This window comes from Coffea eugenioides, chromosome 4 (assembly GCF_003713205.1).
Source record: "Coffea eugenioides isolate CCC68of chromosome 4, Ceug_1.0, whole genome shotgun sequence".
In the NCBI taxonomy this organism is placed as follows: domain Eukaryota; kingdom Viridiplantae; phylum Streptophyta; class Magnoliopsida; order Gentianales; family Rubiaceae; genus Coffea; species Coffea eugenioides.
Window position 1 is genome coordinate 41,763,455 of NC_040038.1, and position 19,001 is coordinate 41,782,455.

Genomic DNA, 19,001 nt, shown 5'->3' on the forward strand with positions numbered 1-19,001 from the left:
TTTACAGGGGGAGGGGGAGGGGGAACTTGACAACTGAAACAAACAAATCGGACAGATTCCATATTGAATTGACGAAAGCCATAAAATTGAATTAAAAAAGTTGACCTCCAGCCCCTAATCCATCAGCGGGACTAGCGAAGGAGGAAGGAGCTGAAGGATTCATACTTTCATTCCCTACACAGAAAGTTGCAGCTTATACCCCAGTAAACTAGATGCTGTTTATTTGACCATTTTGATCCAAAGTAGACATTGGTTTCTTTCCAGGGGGATAGCGTAGGCATCTTTTTAACACATCCAAGACAGCTGAGGGGTAACAGGTTATTTACTACATTACGGGATAGATAACCAACATAATTTGAGCAAAGCTAAAAGAGACTTTCTGGGACAAATGTTAGACTGGTCTCCCACCTTTAATGGCAAGAAACCCATCTCGTCTAATCTTCTTCCTCCCCCTCCTTGCTCAATTCGGCTTGGCCATCCATGGTTTGGTGGATAATTTCTTGAGCTTCTGTGAGTAGAGACTCTTTTTCATCCGCAGCATACAAAATCTTCTTAACTGCAACAGCGATCTGCAAAAGATTTAAGAGAAAGCGATGAATAAAATTCATTTTGCTAATGATATGCATTTGTAACAAAGTACAAATCGAGGCACCATGATGAATATATCTAACTCAGGAAAGCTGGGAAACTGGAACAGGTTCTGACGAAAGTTTAGATATTTTGACAGGGGTACAGATTACATTATGGCGTAAGACGGGTTTGAAGAAACACCACAGAGACAAGCAATAGCAATAGACAAGGATTCAGGGGACCTTTGGGGAAATCATACTGGGATATTTTCTAATTCAGGACTCTGACAGAGTATCTCAATATCCCGTAACTTCCCAAAATAGAAATCTCTTTCTTTTTCCAAAAGGTCAACTGACAGCTTCAGATCTGTAATCTGCATGAGCATGTAATGAAACCAATTAGTACAAGACATTCAAAGACTGGAAAAACATGTTTATTTTTGCACAACATTTCAGAAGAAAAGCATCATCAGCAGAGTGAGTAAATAGATTTGCAGAGTCATAGCAATCATCTATTTATCATTATGATTCAACATAAACTCGATTTTAAATTCTTGACGACCTTAAATAGATGCGATAGATGCTACTCATTTACTCTTGTTTGCATGTGTTTAACTAGCAGTGATGCAAGTACAACTTAGATTAGATATATTGACAGCTAAAAGATGTTTTAAGAATGTAATTCGAGATAGATATGACCTAAGTACCTCCTTTGTCAATGCCTGAATCTCCACTGAGGAATTAACCCCACTAGATACTGGGCATTGCCTTCCTAACTTGGTCCCTTCATTAACACAAAGCGAACAAGAATCTTAAGCTCGGAGAATGGTGAAACACAAATAGTAAAGAAGAAGATGTGATTTTTCCCTACCTGCAACCTTGTTGATGCCCAACCCATCCCCGATGGCATGGTCATGCGTGTTGCTTGTTTGCAGAGACTTTGAGCTCTTCTGGGTCCTTACAAATCGTTCCTTCCCACCTTTACTTCTGCGCTCCACAGGGTTATAATTCCTGGATGACTCAAGAATATGCAAGAGACAAATATAAGGAAGCTGGTGTCAATGATTTAACATGTCTAAGCATATTAGAAGTACTGTACTCATTCATGATGCCACCATTGATGGAATCACAATAACGTTTAAGCCATTGCAAAAACTCCAGGTTGTCCAAAGTTCTACCCTTGACAAGTCTGTTGACTTCAATATGCTGCAAACGTGAATTGAATTATCAATGTTCGATACCAGGTCAGCAACAAGTCAGTACACATAGTCTATAGAAACGCATGGCTTGATGTTCAATGACAATGAGTAGTTAATAGAATTTGCCCAAGCCAAAATGATGAGAATGAAATATTAATGGCACTTATCCACCATTGTTGTTTTCACAAGAAGGCATCTAACTTGAACAGAAAAGAAATTGCAACGGTGCAGAAATTTCCAACTGGAAGCTGCATATTAGAATGGGCACAATCTATCCCTACAATATCCAAAACAGCCCTGCTTTCTTCCAAGAAAAGAAGAACAAAAGGAAAAAAGGAAAAGGAGCCTAACAATGCAAGAGCTTATAGCAAGTAGAAAGCACCCCATACAGATGGGTACTTTAACAACCTGCATCTTTCTTCTTATGCTTAACAAGTATTAATTGAATTTCTTACATACATTACTTGCATAACTCAAGTTGCTCAACTTGCAGTATGGTTTTTAGTCAACAAATAGGTACTTCAGCAACCTGCAGTTGTTATTTCTTCCGCTTAACAAGTATTGATTAAATTTATCATATCACTTGCATAACTCAAGTTCCACGATGTGCAGCATGTCAAACATACAATTCTACTGAAGGAGACTATTTCATTTACCTGAGCTAAGTTATAACTGATTCTTAAGTCTAATGCTGACTAAAGGATAGTATGAACAAAGAACCCAACTAAGAAGAAAAAGGTAGCAGAATAATGTCTTAATGGCCAGTAAGAAACTATTGAGTTCTTAGGTCAACATGAACATGGAAGCAAAGTTCTGAAGCATAACTTAAATGCTTCAAAATGGGTCATAGAAAAGATTTACCTTGTCAATTTTCAGTTTATTGAATACATCTTGCAGCACCTTGTAATTTTGAATAAAATCATATTCTGTCTTTGCGTCAAAATTCACCTATGTAAAAATATCTGTCAACAATTCTACAAGTGCACAAAATGGTCTAGATGTAAGAGGAAAAACTAAAAGAAATGCATGAAGATGCCAGATTTGACAGGACAAACATGTTACCTTGTGCATCGGAACCACTCCTGGATAAGTCATGTCCATCATCTGGCATTGGACAGCTCCCGATGCAGCCTAGCAAAAGAAATTGAAATCTAAAACTATGCATCATTGCAAGAAGGTGTCTTGCATACCTGATGACTATTGAGCATGCAAATGAAGTTGCCAACAAAATGCGACATCACCTAAAAAGATGATTAGCAATGGCAACAAAGATTGAAAATACCTTCTCACAAATGAAGTACACAAATGGAAGTAAATGCTTAGATTTTAAAAGATAATGTTTTTGTCTTTCAGAACTTCCATTGCTCAGAAAAGAGAAGCTGCGGAGTCATGTTTTGGCATAATTCTTTCCAAAAATTGGTTCAGAAAATACGACTCTGATCCCTGAAAGTAATATCTAAATTCAACTAAGTGGGCTAAAATCCAATGGCTAAATCTATCAATTTGGATGCATTGAACTCTATTAAAAAATTTGGCCTACCAATTGGATAGCCACAATCGTTCCCCATAATTGATTAATTCCTCATATTTCTGCAGAAAAAAAATACATCTCCTTTGAAACATACATTGTACACTGCTGTGGGTGCATCACAATTTCCAAGCTCTTTCATAGTGGATTTTCCTACATAATTCTTGGAAGATTATGTCTTCCTAGTATATAAGACTTACAAGCTCAGCCAAATAGAGAGAGAGAGAGAGAGACTCACAAGCTTCACACCACTTTCACATGCAATTTTCCCACTAAAACTGTCAAAATTTAAAACTGCAACTAGTTTTCAACAGTATTGCTATATACCCATGCTTAACAAGGCGAGTGGAACAATAAATGAATTCCTATTTGTATAACACTCACTACATTCAAGATAAGCACCATGTCTCTTCACTGAAGTGTCACAAATTTTGAAGAAGCAAAATTCCCAATTCATAAATTAACTTATTCCTAAGCACCTGGGTAAGTCTTTGCAATCAATTCTCCCTATTCATATCATTTGTGACGTACTCAGCAAGAGCAGGGAGGATTTATCAATGCCCCAAAGTAATTATGAATTGATATCATGTCTAGTTGGCATGCTTGGACAGTTTGAATACTATATTTCCTGAAAGGAGATGCATAGATGAATGAAGACTAAAAGTAGATCATGGCATAGAGAGATCACTGCTTATAGTAATCTGACCGTCAATGACATAACTACAAGATAAGCTTCCTGGCAGAATATTTCAGAATTCAGAATGACATGTAACCTCACCTATTATATCAAAAGAAAATATTATAGATAAGATAAATCAATACTGCAAAGGATAAGGCATCCCTCTCAGCTTTCCTTTCCAGGACACACAATGACTAGCTAAAAGAAAGCTACCCCTTTGTCAAATGTTATTTTCTGTCAGATGAAGACAGTAGAGATACATAAGTAGCTGAATGAGAAGGGGGAAAAAACTAAGGCTGTAAAATGTGTTTTAGCAAAGCCATCAGCATATTGAAGATCAGAATCAGTTTTCTGATTGGTTTTCCTTCATCTAAAGCTACTCAATATTTAAGGGCAGAAGCTACTCTCAGCTTTCCTTTACAGGACACACAATGACTAGCTAAAAAGAAAGCTACTCCTTTGTCAAATGCTATTTTCTGTCAGATGAGCAAAAAAATAAAATAAAATAAAAATCTAAGGCTGTAAAATGTGTTTTAGCAAAGCCATCAGCATATTGAAGATCAGAATCAGTTTTCTGATTGGCTTTCCTTCATCTAAAGCTACTCAATATTTAATGGCAGAAGCCATTTTCCAACATCAAGCCAACAAGAACCACAATGATTAACCACATTGATTACCTATCGCCTTGTTCACACTCAATATTACCTAAAATGACAGTTGAATTACAGCATAAAACCTAAGGACGAAAACAAGAAGCTTTGACCAAGTCAGTAAGTGCTCGAATGCATTAGCAAAAACTTGAAGCAATCCAAAAGATGCTTATCATATACCAGAGTCTATTGCAGCCTGATTTAATCAACAACAGTCAAGCACTCACTTTACTACTTACCAGTGAAGAGAATAAAAACTACATTTTGATTGCAAGAAACAAAAGCCTCCTTACATATTTCAAGAAAGGGTCAAGTACCTCACCTCAATATAATGGCCCAGGACGAGGCAAAAGCATAAAGGTTCAACTTTTGTCCACAGAACATGTAATAACAAAAGCATCCCATTGTATAACCATGACCGGAATTCAATTCAAGAGTCAAACTTGAACAATTGGCCAAAACCATTCAAGCTTGTAACTAACCTAAAAATGGTTTCTTGAAAATTCTATATGGAAAATCACCGAAGGAAAATATGTACCAAAATTCATGCACATAAACAAAAAAGGAGATACATATTGCTGAAAAATCCAAAAGGGTACCTCTTCAATACGAGAAAGATTGAGCTGAAGCCTGGCATTGATCCATGCTAGAATCTCATTCCTCCCAACAAAGTATGCACTATCCATCATACCAATATTTGTTGCCATATTTTGCTCTTCCAAAACTTTCCAAAGATCGAAACTTTGACTCTAATTCTATTATTATTATTCAAAATCAGATAAATATGCTTATGTGGTAGTAGGATATAGGCATCCCTACATTTGCTGATAATAAAGGTGAAGAGAGAAAGGGGTGTTGCGAAATATAAGGAATTTTTGTAATTCAAATAAAAATGGCTGTTATACTATCTTAAACCAAGTTGGTTAAAGGGGTCTCTCTGTTTTTGAAAGAGACAAGTCGAGAGAGATAAAAAAGAAAGGAATGAATGGTACAATTTAATTTGCTTTAAGCCTCTAACCAATGATGGATTAGTGGAAAACTATCACTGTTTAACTGTTGTTTGTTAAAGTAGAAAGCGACCCACCAATGCAAAACCATGGAAAAAAAGGGCAAAGATGTTAGGAGAACGGCTGAAGAAGCTGGCATGACTGGCCAATTGGCACATTTATGTCCTAGATCCATTTGTCTCTCTATGCATGCAATTGCATTTCTGGTCACCTGTCAAACTTGGCAAACCACTGAAATATGGTTCAGTTGTCATCAAAACGGACTAAATCCCTCTCTGAGTTATAAGTTGGGGATTTGAATCCTATCTATTTTGAAAAAAATTCAAAGGAGGGGTCAAACACCTTTTTATCTAGTCAAATTTTTATACCTACTAACCCCTTATACACAATCTCTTTAGGATCTCCTCCCTTTAAATTAGGTTTTTATATCTAATAATTAGGGATGGCAACGGGGCGGGGTTGGGGTGGGGGACCCCTCCCCCATCCCCCGCCCCGCTGCCTACAAACTCCCCCCGCCCCCGCCCCGTCCCCCGCCTCCCACTCCCCCCGCCTCGCTTTCCCCGCGGGGTTAATAAAATTTTTTTCGCGGGATTAATAAAATTTTATTATAGTTAAATTTTAATAAATAATCAAGTACTAAAATATCAACACATCATCAAGTTATTATTCATTTTAATTTTACAATTGAAACTCATAAAAACAATCAAACAAAAGGTATTTGAATACAATCCAACATGATGAAATAAATACAATTAAAATAGTTAAGTTTTCACTTTTGATACAAATACAATCACTAATTCTTTATTGTGTTTGTGCTTTTTTTTTTTTGAGAAAAAAGTGTTATTCTATTAAGTGTAATTAGAAATTTAGTATAAATGTATTAGTAAATTTAGTATAACTAATTAATAAATTCTATTAGTAGACATGTCTAATTATTCGTATAATTGATAATATCAATTATATTACATACACTAATATACATTATATAATACATCTAACTAATAATATCATTATCATAAGTTTATAACTAATTAAATTACATATTATATATAATTATATATATATAATTTTTTTTTTGCGGGGTGGCGGGGGGGGGGATAGCCCGCCCCCCGCCCCGAGAGACCCCCGCGGGGCGGTTGCCCGCGGGCACCCGCCCCCATTGCCATCCCTACTAATAATCCTTTATACACAGTCTCTTTAGTCTCCCCTTCTCCTAAATTAAGATAGATTAGGTTATAAAAATACTATCGTTACCGTAAAAAAAATTTGGGGAAGTTTACTTTTTTGCATACTTCTTTAGACTTGGATTTTGTTTAAGACTTGCTGAACTATCATTGGCCTGGTTTAGATTAAAGGATGGTGGGATTTTTTTTTTTTCATCACATGAGGTATCCCTTTCGGACTAATCCTCCTGCGCCTGCGCCTGTGCCCCGCCCCCAAGAGACACAAGACAATGGAAGGAGTCGAACCCCAAGAGACACAAAACGGGTGGTGGGATTGGTGGTTACATTTGGAAACAAGAAAAGAGAGGAAACATTAATTTGCTAAAATTGGGATGATAATGCTTTAGAGCCTAAGTGGACTCTTTCACTATCTGTAGCATTTGTTTCTATTGGCTGGCCTTCAGAGAATGGTGGGGTAGGTGACATAGGCTTTATCACATGTCAGATTCGGCCTTAGTCCGGTCCCATGGATTCCAAGAATTTGCTTTTTAATGCAAGAGGTGGCATAAATATTAAACATGAGCTAAGGTGGCCAGGGAATTTTTTTTTTCCACAGACGTTAACATATATATATATATATATATATGAAACCACTTGATAATACAAGATTTAATTACAAAAAAGGGCTACTACCATCATTTCCTTTCTCACTAAGACCATCAGCCAACTTGGGAAGTCTTGTTCCCATTCAATATCATACACTAGCTTGACAGCAAATTGAGTTAGAGTATGGCTGATTTCATTTTCTGATCTAGGTATAAACACAAACCTACAGCTTTCAAAATGTGTTCTAAGTTCTTGCACATCTTCCAGAATAGTTGCAATGTTGTATTCATAGTCATTGCTTCTATTTATCTGGTCTATTACTGATTTGCTATCAGAATGGACTATTATTTTAGTCCATCCTACATGTTTAGCCATCAGTATTGCATTCCTGATTGCCAGAGCTTCTTCCTTACTTGGTACTCCCTTGTATTGATTGACTATCCCTTTTGCTCGCATGATCTTTCCTTTCCAGTTCCTTGCCACAATTCCTTGGCCCGTCCTTTTCATTTTTGCTGATATCGCTGCATCTGTGAACAGACATATCTCGTCTTCCTTTGCTGTTTCTCTTCTTTTCTGGTGCTCACTGTGTATGAGGGGTGCATTGTTGTCTTGTTCTTCTTCCCTTGCCTGCTCATACTCCATCCAGTCCTCCTGTGCTTTCGTGACAATTCTGTATGGATTCTGGCATTCATTTTCAAAGACTTTTTTGTTTCGTGCTTTCCAAATTTGCCAAAAAATATTGATGGCGAGGTTAACTCTATCTGGTACATGATCCTTTGAGATAGACTGAGTAGTTTTCTCCCACCAAAGTCATAAATTATGTTGTTTGTCCTTTAAACCATCCCACCTTACTGGAGCCATCTTCCGTACTTCTACTGCATTCATGCAAAAAAAGAGTAAATGTTCGATGGTTTCCACACTTTCTCCACAGCAGCTACATCTTCCCTCTCCTTTTCCCATCCTTTTGAAAGTAACTTCATTGGTTGGTAGGTAGTTCTGCAGGCATTTCCACATGAAGTGTTTCAGCTTGGCCTTTACCTTTAGTTGCCACAATTTCTTCCACACACTATGTTTCCTTTCTTCCCAACTTGTCTCAGCATTGTTTGCTCCTTTTCTACTCTGTTGGTTCTCCTCCTGTCTTGCAGGTGGCCAGGGAATTTTGATAATAAGAGTTTAGAGCAAAGGCCAAGCCTTTTTTTTTTTTTTTTCCATTTGAGCATTTGGTTTTAGTGATAATTTCAGAACCCCGAGATTTTTCACACTTTCACTACTGACTTTTTTGAGCTTTAAGAAATTTGTAATCAATCATAATGTCTTTGGGCAGAATAGTACTTCCGTTACATCTTATGCAAAGCAATGGGGCCCAAATTTTTCAAATTTTTTATAAGGGAGGTCAACGTAATTTTTGAAATTTCAGAGAAGGTCAATGAAGGTGTTAAAAACCTCAGAGGAGGTTTCTAAAATTATCCCTAGGTTAACTATTTTAAATTAAGAGGAACTATTGTCCTACGAGTCTACGACTCCTATCCTATAATCATTGGATCTAGAGCCTCACAAGTTTCAAATCAATACATATAATTATCATTATATTTTCTCTAAAATCATAGTATTTTGGTGTAATCACCAATTTAGTTATATGAATTAACGTAAGGGGTTAGTAGATATAAGAATCTGACTAGATCAAAGAGGTGATCTAACACTTTCTTTGGATTTTTTTCAAAATCAAACCCCCGACCTACAACCTAAAACTCTAGCACTTCTTTTGAATTTTTTTCATTGCAGGTGGGGTTTGAACCACCAACCTACAATTTCGTCTCTTTTTGGTGGCCATTGGACCAAAGCTCAGCGGTTCAACTAGCACTTACTCATTAGTCAAGTTTATACAGAGGACTCTACTCTCTCTCTCTCTCTCTTCTTTTTTCTCTATTAGCAAATCGAATATTCTAGGGGAAGGATATGGTTGAGTGGTAAGGTTGGAGGGATTATATATAGAAGATTTTGAATTCAAACCTTCCACTTATAAAAAAAAAAAAAATCGAGTGCTCTTCATAAATAAAAATGAATTGGAAGAAAGGACCTACTCTTTTTTTTTTTTTTTGCAATACAAAGATGGTGAAAACGTCTAGTAAGAAACTAATCAAGGTATAGCAACACCAACAACATCGAAGGAGCTTTGATAATATAAAAAAAATGGATTTATAAGGTAAAGAGTGACATATCCTTTTTTTTTGGTAAAAAAAAATTCCGCTTAGAATGGTGCTACTTACATCAAATGTATGTATGAATTTAACTCTGGGAAAATCGTTCAAAACGCCTCTCACATTTTACAACATGACTTTTTTCGTCCCTCACTTTTAAAAGTGTAATTTTACGTCCTATACAAATTCACATTGACCAAATTTGATCTCTACCTAGGTTTCCGACTAGTTTTTGGCCGGAATCCACCACATGACTTGCATATGATCATTTTTTAAGGGCAAAATTATCAAATCAAATTTTTACATAATCTGATTCATAGTCCCTCACATTTCACAAAATGAATTTTTTCATCCCTAACATATTATAAAATGAATTGTTTTGTTCCTCAGATTTCAAAAAATCAATTTTTTCATCCCTCACATTTTTCAAAATGAATTTTTTCATCCCTCATTGATCATGTGTACAAATAGCTTTTTTTTTTTTTTTTTATAAACCCACGTATATGTATATTTGATTTTACCTGCATAGTATGAATAACATGTAATTTATCTCTATTGGATTTAATCTAAACATGTTAATCGTAGTTATACACATGCTATTCAATAGATATATATAGGGGTTTAAAACTAATAATTTTGTTTGAAATCCATGTATATATTTATATGATTTCACCATTTGAACCTATTCAATATTTGTGACATTTCTCTTTTGGTAATAATTTATTTATTGAGTTGTATAATAAAATCATCTAATTAATGGGTCCTAACTCGAATTCTATAATTGTGCTAACAAATTTCGATTTAAATCTGAAATTTCTACTCGACACTTTTAAGACCAACAGTTGAATTACTTGCCTTGTGATTGTTTTAAAATTTGAAAGTGCCAATCATTTATTTCTTTTCGTCATACTTTTCTTTTGTTTACTTTTCTATCCAAATTTAATTCGATATAAACACTCGATAATATTTAGGATTAAATGTTTTCTTTATTTTCAAATTTCGAGTAAAAGAAAATGAATATAAGTGAAAAACTAACAATTTTTTTAAATCCATGTATATATCTATTTGATTTCACTTGAGTAGTACGAATAGTATGTAATATATCTCTATTTGATTTCACATGCTATTCGTACTGTTCAGGTAAAATCAAATAGATATATACATGAATTTAAAAAAAAATCATTCACACACATGATCAATAAAAGATGAAAAAATTCATTTTGAAAAATATGAAGGATGAAAAAATTCATTTTATAAAATTTAAGGGACGAAAAAATTTATTTTATGAAATGTGAATTTGTAAGGGACGTAAAATTATATTTTTAAAAGTGAGGGACGAAAAAAGTTATTTTACAAAATATAAGGGACGTTTTGAACGATTTTCCCTTTAACTTTTAAGTACAAGTGTTTGCCTTCATTGAGGACTCAATGAGAACTTGATCGAGAACTCCCTAGAGTGCATGTGGTGCCATCTAAGGGGAAGCTCTCCCAGTAGATCTTTCTTAAAATTTGTGTTATTAGAGACTGTTAATGATAATATGGATTATGGAGTTAGATTTCTCATTTTGTACTGTACTCGACCACAACGTTCATCATCACTATAACTTTTGGTTTGTAACCCGTTTGAATATATTGCCAACACAATCATGTATATTTAAGAGCTCATTTAAGAAAAAGACTAAAATAAATACAAACATGAAAATTTCTAAAATCGAGGAGGTCATTTATTTTGTATCTATCGCATGAGTTGCATCGCTTAGAGTAAGATTTTCTTATAGTGTCTGTGTGGTTTTTATCCCCTTACTGCATATGCAATGGTGTTGACTGACTTCTTTTTTTTTTTTTTTTGGGTCAAAGTGTTGACCGATTTTGAAGGGTGTAATTTTACATGAGTGTTCATTTTGTTGAATTTTTATACTGCAGAGAATTTAACTTGAGCATTATTGTTCCATTGTCCCTTTACATAAGATGTCATGCTATAGAAGAGTTCGTGTACCATTTATGAATGCAGGAACGTCTTCAACTTAAGATGTGCATTAGTCCCTTCCTTCTTTTTTCTGTTTTTTCTTTTTGATTGGACGCCTTCGACAATTTCACAAAGCTTTAAATGTCAACATCATCACCGTTCGGCTTATATCAAGACCAAACTACAAATAACAATTACTCCATCCCATGACAAAATTCATTACTTTTGTCATATATCTGCATACCACATTGATGTTAGGAAAAGATCTGTTCTTATAATTTTGAAGTTACATGTATAAATTCGGAATTTCTCACTTGCACCCCTTTCCTCTGCCATCCAACCTATTCTTCTCTCCCTAATAAAAAACACTATGAAAATGTTGAAAACTAAATCATAGAAATTTCAGAAAATTGAAGAGTCATGTGCACTTATGACAAACCATAATTGGCAGATTGCATTACCTTCAGGTACATTTCAAACTCTATGAAAAAGAATGACTCCATGAGCTTACCTTACTTCTGGAAATACATAAAACTAACTTGCTTGGTCGAATTGGTTAACCTCAGTTATATCCCTTTTACTTTTCAGCAATTTCTTAAATGCTTGAATCTGTGTTTTGAAATTCGGATCGACATGGCCAGTTCGACCGATCTGGCTTGCTCGATCGATCGAACCACGAACCAAACTAGCCATGACTTTGGTCCAATTCATTCTAAGGGTTGACTAGCCATCAAAACCCGTCAAAACCGATAAAAAAACCATCAAACCGTGCAAATCGGTTTAAACTGTGAATTGCTGCTTTTGTAATTTTGTCAATCAAATTGGAAAAAGGAAAAAAAAAGTTTTTTGAACCATAAAGCTTATCACTAAAGCTGCCGCCCCACTCCAATTTCTACCTTCTCATCTTCTCTATTCTCAAACGTTCCTCCAAGTCTCCTATTTTTAATACAATTATATGCTAGCATACAGCCTTCTAGCATTCAATTGTATATCACACCATTTTAAGGGAAGCACTCACTGTAGACTTTTCCTAGCCTTTGACATTAATTTTTAAAGACCGTTAGTGATAACTAGTTGTGAGGATAAAAATTGAACTGAAAAAGTGAAAAACAAAACTCAGCAGTCATCTATATCTTTATATAGTAAGTACAGATGTATACATACAGATGCGGAGACATTTTTCAAAAAATTTTCTGCGGTGTTTCAATCTCAACAAAGCACCAGATGTGTGTCACTGACAAACATAGGTAGTCTCAACGTTTTTTTGCCAAATGTGAGATTATTCCAAACCAGGAGGGCTAGATTTTAGATTTCCAAATCATAGGAGGATAATTTAAACATTTGCTAAATCACCAGGGTCTTTTTGGTATTTAACCCAATTTTCTTTCATCCATTGAAAATGTTTTAGTACATTTGCTTCTGCACAATCTAGTACTTCCAATCTGTATTCACTACTGCTCAAGCAAATGTGATGTTTGTTCTTGTTTTTCAACCTTCATGTTTTCTCCCAATCTGTGTGGATGTCAGATTTCTATAGACCAAATCCTTATTCTTATTAAGTTCATATTCTAAGTTTTGAATCGATAGTGATTTGATCAAACATGTTTTTATCAGTTTACACTTTCAATATGACAATCAAAATATCATATAAGGGTGTACGTGTGTTGTGTGTGAGTTAGTGAGTGAGGGTTTGTTCAACTCCATTTTGAATTGTTCTAGGTATTTGTAGAATATTGATCCAAAATTCTACCAATGTACATTGGCCTTAAATTATTTTTCTTCAAAGAAATGAAGCCTAGTGATTTGTTGCGGTTACTTGTAGCATTTTTAACATGGATAAGACCAAAGAATTGCGGTCTCAGCCGGCCATCCCACGTAAATTACTTGGTAATTTTCTATATCTTGTCATCTTTGTGTTTGTCAGGTTCATAAACCTCAATCGAAGAAGACAAATCAAATGTACCTCATTATAATCGTCTCTATGAGCAGTCAATATCTCATTATATCACATCATATACACATATCTTTTTTTTTTTTTTTGGTCATAATAACTAAAAGCCAACGATTCATTCTAGATTCAATCTTAAATTATAAAATAATAGGGCCTGCTTTGATCATTTTCTTCTATTCATTTTGAAAACAGTCTTTTGTTCTTCTTCAATTTTCCTCCTCCAGATCTTCCTCGAACTTCATTATGGCCACTATGAACTTTGATTCAAGCGTCAAAATGAAATTCCAGGGGGAAGAAGATCAACCCCCAAAGCCAAAAACCAATCTGAGATTCATCATCTATTTCATTGTTATTGTTGCTGCACTATCCTCAGCTTTCACGATATGGAAATCACACCTCAGAAGTCCCTCAACTGCAATTCAAGTCGCCTGTTCGAGGACTTTTCATCATGATTTATGCTACAAATCTCTATTATCCCTCCACAAGAACACCTCCAGGACCCCATCAAACTCCATCACCCTATCAAAAATCTTCACTCTTTCACTGCAAGCCGGCATAAACGAGCTCAGTGATCAAATTATTCCTGAATTAAAGAAAAAACTGATCACTGAAACTAATCGATGGAGACTGAGGAGTTTGAAAAAGTGTGACAATTGGCTGACTGATTCGCTGGGATTACTCAACAGTTCCTTGACAATAATGGGAGCTGATGAGCCCAATGAGAAAATCTTTAGTGACGCGAATTTTACCTTCTACATGGAGGTCAAGATCACTGATGCAAGAGATAATATAGCCAGGGGCGGAGGGAAGGGGGGGCAACCGCCCCCCCTCCAATTGTTAAAAAAAAAATTTCTAAGTAAAAAATTTTTATTATATTGTTTTGTCCCCCAAATATTGATAAAAAATTTCACTTTGCCCCCCCTCCAATTGTTATAAAAAAATTTGTTTCTAAGTAAAAAAATTTTTATTATATTGTTTTGCCCCCCCACAAATATTGATAAAAATGTTCACTTTTCCCCTCTCAAGGACCCAAACAATAATATTTGAAAGTTATTTGGATTTGATCCAAATAACAGAGACTCGCCTCCCCTAATTGCAATTCCTAGCTCCGCCACTGAATATAGCTGCATGCAGGAGTGAATCGATCCACATGAAGATGAAAGAGGCCTGGTTCTATGCGGATAATAGCTTGAGGATTTTATATTACAGAACTGAAATTCATCAAGAGTTGAATCCAACTATAGCAAGTCTTTGGAACTCCCTATTTATGAGTGGAGCATTTGGCATGGTATTGGCTTACATACCATTTGTCTTCTTATTTTTTCTGGTTATCTTGTTTCTAAGGACCTAAGTTTCAATTTAGAGTGTTAAACCACTTTTGTTTACAGCATATCTTTATTGCAATATGATGTTATCTTCTGTCTTTCCTATTTTTCCCCACCTTTCTTCACCATGTGTAGGTTTATTTGTGATTTTTCATTTCTTTGGTCACTTGAAAAGATTTACAAATGGTGGACTAATAGAATAAAAGGGAGATCTGTTAGTACCATACTTGAGAATTTTACAACTTTTTAATTTATTTATTTACGTCAAAGTCTACTTTTACTACTTTGAGCATGCATGAATATATTGTTATAGGAGATGAAATGGATCATTGGATGAACTATAATTAACCACCTCACTACTCTTACTAGACTTATTTTTATAGAATATTTTCTTTACAAATTATGGGCTATTTTCTATGTCCATTCCTCTTGAGCACCCATGAGATTATATTACAAGGCTTTGCCACAAGTTCAAGTATTCAAGTTGTTTTTGTGTAAAACTTTCAAGAATGGTTTCATAAGTCATACATAAGGTTTACTGTAATATGTTTGTGTGTTTTGGTAGCACATAAACATTAAGTAGCAATTTCTTGAAAACTCGTACTTTCTAAGTAATTGTCTTTGAATTACACCATAATTTATAAACACACACGCGTAAATTAAATTATTAGCAATAGAAATAAATTGTCTAGAAATTTAATACCTAAAATTGATAGTTCCTTTTCTTTTGGCTAAAGGGGAACATTTACGATTTATATGCCTATATAGGGGTGGCAATGGGGCGGGGGTGGGGTGGGGGATCCTTCCCCCGTCCCCCGCCCCATTTCCTATGAATTACCCCTGTCTCTCGCCCCGCCCCGCTTCCCCCTGGGGGCACTCGCAAGGTTAAAAAAAATTTTATTTTATAATTTATTATAATTAAATTTGAGCAAATAATCAAGTACTAAAATATCAATACATAATCAAATTATTATTCATTGTAATTTCACAATTGAAACTCATAAAAATAATTAAACAAAAGTTATTTGAATACAATCTAATATGATAAAAAAATATAACTAAAATAATCAAGTTTTCACTTTTGATACAAATACAATCACTAAATTATTATTGTGTTTTTTTAGAAAAAAGTGTTATTGTATTAAGTGTAGTTAGGAAATTAATATAAATGTATTAATAAATTTAGTATAAATAATAAATAATTTTTATTAATAAACATGTATAATTAGTAGTATAATTGATAATATCATTATATATATAATTATGTACATATATATATTGTTTCAAACGGGTGGCGGGGCGGGGGAATATACCCCCGTCCCCTGCCCTGTTTGTAAACGAGGGGGAAAAATTCCCCCCAGTCCCCGCCCCAACCCCCGCCTCAATAGTCCCCCGAGGGGACACCCGCCCCTATGCCTATAGTCAACATTGATGAATATGTGTACAATATATAAAGGGAGAGCCACACTCTGTGGTCTAAAAACACAATAATGACACTTTTTAAAATTTCTAATCTATCCTTAATTATGCGGTTAAATTGGTCCCAATATATTCTAGAAAAAAACTCCCTATAATCATCAAAAAGTTATCCTTTTGAGAACAAATTACAACTTCTTCACGATAACTCCCTCACATCCTTACTTTTTTCTCCATCCCTTTAAGATCTTGGATAGATAATTTTTCCAAAAAAATTTTTCGCTTGCATCATAAACACATTTTCCAATTTACCTTTTTCTATTTCCAACCACTTTTTTATCTCATATATATTACATCACAAAAAGTACTACAGTGATTATTCCAAATAATTATTTGTAATAATACTCTATCCAAACAAAGCCTATGTGTACAACTTCTTCACACTAACTTCTTCACATCGCCACTTTTTCCTCCAAGATTTTTTTAAATATAATAACTTCCTCTGAAATAATAACCAGATTTTTTGGATAAATACATATATGTCTAACATGACATGTGACTTAATATGAAAAAAAATAAGGGCTGCATTTTCTTGAAAAAGGCACACACGTATGGTGTGCCAAAAGTATACCCAAAATTGAAATTTTTTTAAAATTAATCTTTTATACATTAACAGTGTATATATTTTCACTATAGGATGCATGACATATAATCTAAATTTGAATCTGAGACCTAAATTTTGCACATATATTATACATTTAATCGTGATAATGTATACACTGTCAGTATATATATTTACTCAATTTTCTATAACTAGTGGGGCCTTTGCCACTAGTGGTCAGTGCTCTCCGCTACATCAGGCAAAAATACTTTTGAAGTTACTGTGAGGATTAGATTTATTTGCAAAAAAATCTTACTTTCGTAAGAAAATTTGGGAACAAGTCAAAAATACTTGCGTGTTGGTCTTTTTAGATCGTGGTTAGAGGTTTCATACTTTCATTGGTTCAGAGACTTACAATAGACGAGGCCAGAGTTGACTTGACTACTTCCACAAAACTTGCACGGTATCCATTGTCTGTTTGGAAGATAATCAAGCAGCTGGAAATAAATAATATCTTTTCCACTCCATATTCCCACTCGACAGAGTATCATCTCCTTATTCTCAAACAAATCCCACAAGAAAGTGTGGAAATCAGATATGAACTCAGTCACCAACAAGGATAGGCACCTGATGGAAGATCAAGCTTCGAGACAGAAAAGGAAGATAAGGATCTACGTCTTTTTCATAATCTTATTCACAGTTATCATCGGATCAATCATCACAGTTTCCATAGCTCTCATACAAGAAAAAGAGTCTGAGTTACTCTCTGCTTCAACTCCAGATAGATCAATTCATGCCATCTGCAATCTGACTCCAAAACCAACCTCATGTTTCGACTCCATATGGAGCCTCTACACGAATTTCGCCACCGATTTAGGCGAGATCAAGACCACCCCATCAAGAATTTTCGCCCTCTCTCTCCGTGCTGCTATCAATCAGCTAGAGGACTCGATGTCAGCTAATGAAAAGGCAATCTCTGAGGTCAAAGATTCAAGAACTTTGACAGTTTTGAAAGACTGCGATGTTTTGTTCAGGAATTCTTTGAGGCTTGTAAACGCGTCTGTGACTGCAATGGGAGTCGAATCCGATGACAAAATCTTTAAGGTCGCGAAATCTGTTGATGACATGAAAGAATGGATGTCAAGCTCTGCTGCAAATATAGACAAATGTTTGGCCGGATTAAGATATGATCTTCAAGGATCGATAAATGGGAAGTCTTATTATAGTCTACGGGAAATGAGGATCAAGGTTTCGCACGCAAGGGATGATGTAGCTAATAGCTTGGTGATGCTCAAAAAGATGGACACCATTCTTGGCATAGCTAATAGCTTTGAGTTTGATATACTGGAATATCTTGGTTTTGGATTGGTCCTTTATGTTCCACAGTATTTGGTCTTAGTCGTTCTCATTTGCACGGTGATACGATTGTAAATTAATGATATTGGAACTTGGAAGAAGAGTCCACAGACCTGAGAAATGTGTACACTTTTTTGTGTAATTTTTGCTCTTGTTTTGTAGACCGCTGTGTAGCCTATATGGTAAGTTAATAAGAGTCAATAAGTCAACCTTCAAATTCATTTGTGATTTTTCTAAAGGATGTCTTTAAAGCACTTGTTAACGCATCTAATATTCACCTAACTTATCTGATATATATATATATATATATACGTACTGATAATTATTATCTTCCTTATATTTATATACTTTTCCCATTTAATCTTACCTAATATCTCTTGTATTTATTTATTTTCTCTAATTAATCTTATATTTCAAAAATATAAGACGAGAAGGGCACACGCTAGACAGACTAATCATTTGCAGAGAAAAATTTTGGAGAATTCTTGGTCGAATTGGAACTTTGTAATTTATGTCACGAAGGGATTTTTATTTTTAAAAAAATTTATGCCTTTGATTCAGATATTGAAAAAGTAATTTAACAAAAAATTTTCTTTTATTTTTCCTTTTCCATTTACAGAAATCCGATATCATCACGAGTATAGTATACTATTCATAGTTGTTTCACAAAGAATGGCAACCTTTTTTTTCTTTTTAAGAATGGCAATCTTATTTACCATATTAGTGATTTAGTAATGTAAAAAGGCAAAGACTATTTTTTACTAGCAAGCACCTTGTTTCGATCGAC

The 19,001-nt window shown here is 34.8% G+C and overlaps 3 protein-coding genes across 4 annotated transcripts; 1 reads left to right on the top strand and 2 right to left on the bottom strand.

The window, feature by feature from the left end:
* Positions 1-56: 56 nt before the first annotated feature.
* LOC113768291 (microtubule-associated protein RP/EB family member 1B-like) lies at positions 57-5,713 on the bottom strand. Of its 2 annotated transcripts, none has more exons than XM_027312574.1 (8): positions 5,225-5,711; positions 2,831-2,899; positions 2,630-2,716; positions 1,669-1,775; positions 1,441-1,580; positions 1,277-1,353; positions 830-943; positions 57-569 (listed from the first exon to the last, which is right to left on the bottom strand). In XM_027312574.1, the coding sequence occupies exons 1-8, from the start codon at positions 5,330-5,332 to the stop codon at positions 435-437; spliced, it is 837 nt and encodes a 278-aa protein (XP_027168375.1). In that variant the 5' UTR covers positions 5,333-5,711; the 3' UTR covers positions 57-434. The 2 variants fall into 2 exon arrangements, with proteins under 2 accessions (XP_027168375.1, XP_027168376.1); XM_027312575.1 differs by having other exon boundaries at positions 481-569; positions 813-943; positions 5,225-5,713.
* A 1,751-nt stretch (positions 5,714-7,464) lies between these two features.
* On the bottom strand, positions 7,465-8,043 carry LOC113769391. Its single transcript, XM_027313844.1, has one exon. The coding sequence runs from the start codon at positions 8,041-8,043 to the stop codon at positions 7,465-7,467; it is 579 nt and encodes a 192-aa protein (XP_027169645.1).
* A 9,412-nt stretch (positions 8,044-17,455) lies between these two features.
* On the top strand, positions 17,456-18,289 carry LOC113769392 (pectinesterase 3-like). Its single transcript, XM_027313845.1, has one exon. The coding sequence runs from the start codon at positions 17,456-17,458 to the stop codon at positions 18,287-18,289; it is 834 nt and encodes a 277-aa protein (XP_027169646.1).
* Positions 18,290-19,001: the final 712 nt, after the last annotated feature.

Coding starts and splice junctions, on each gene's coding strand:
- LOC113768291 (XM_027312574.1), bottom strand. CDS start 5,332: ATGGCAACAAATATTGGTATGATGGATAGTGCATACTTTGTTGGGAGG. Junction 1,354..1,440: donor GGGCATCAACAAGGTTGCAG/GTAGGGAAAAAT, acceptor GTGTTAATGAAG/GGACCAAGTTAGGAAGGCAA. Junction 944..1,276: donor TTCAGGCATTGACAAAGGAG/GTACTTAGGTCA, acceptor ATGCTCATGCAG/ATTACAGATCTGAAGCTGTC.
- LOC113769391 (XM_027313844.1), bottom strand. CDS start 8,043: ATGGAGTATGAGCAGGCAAGGGAAGAAGAACAAGACAACAATGCACCC.
- LOC113769392 (XM_027313845.1), top strand. CDS start 17,456: ATGAACTCAGTCACCAACAAGGATAGGCACCTGATGGAAGATCAAGCT.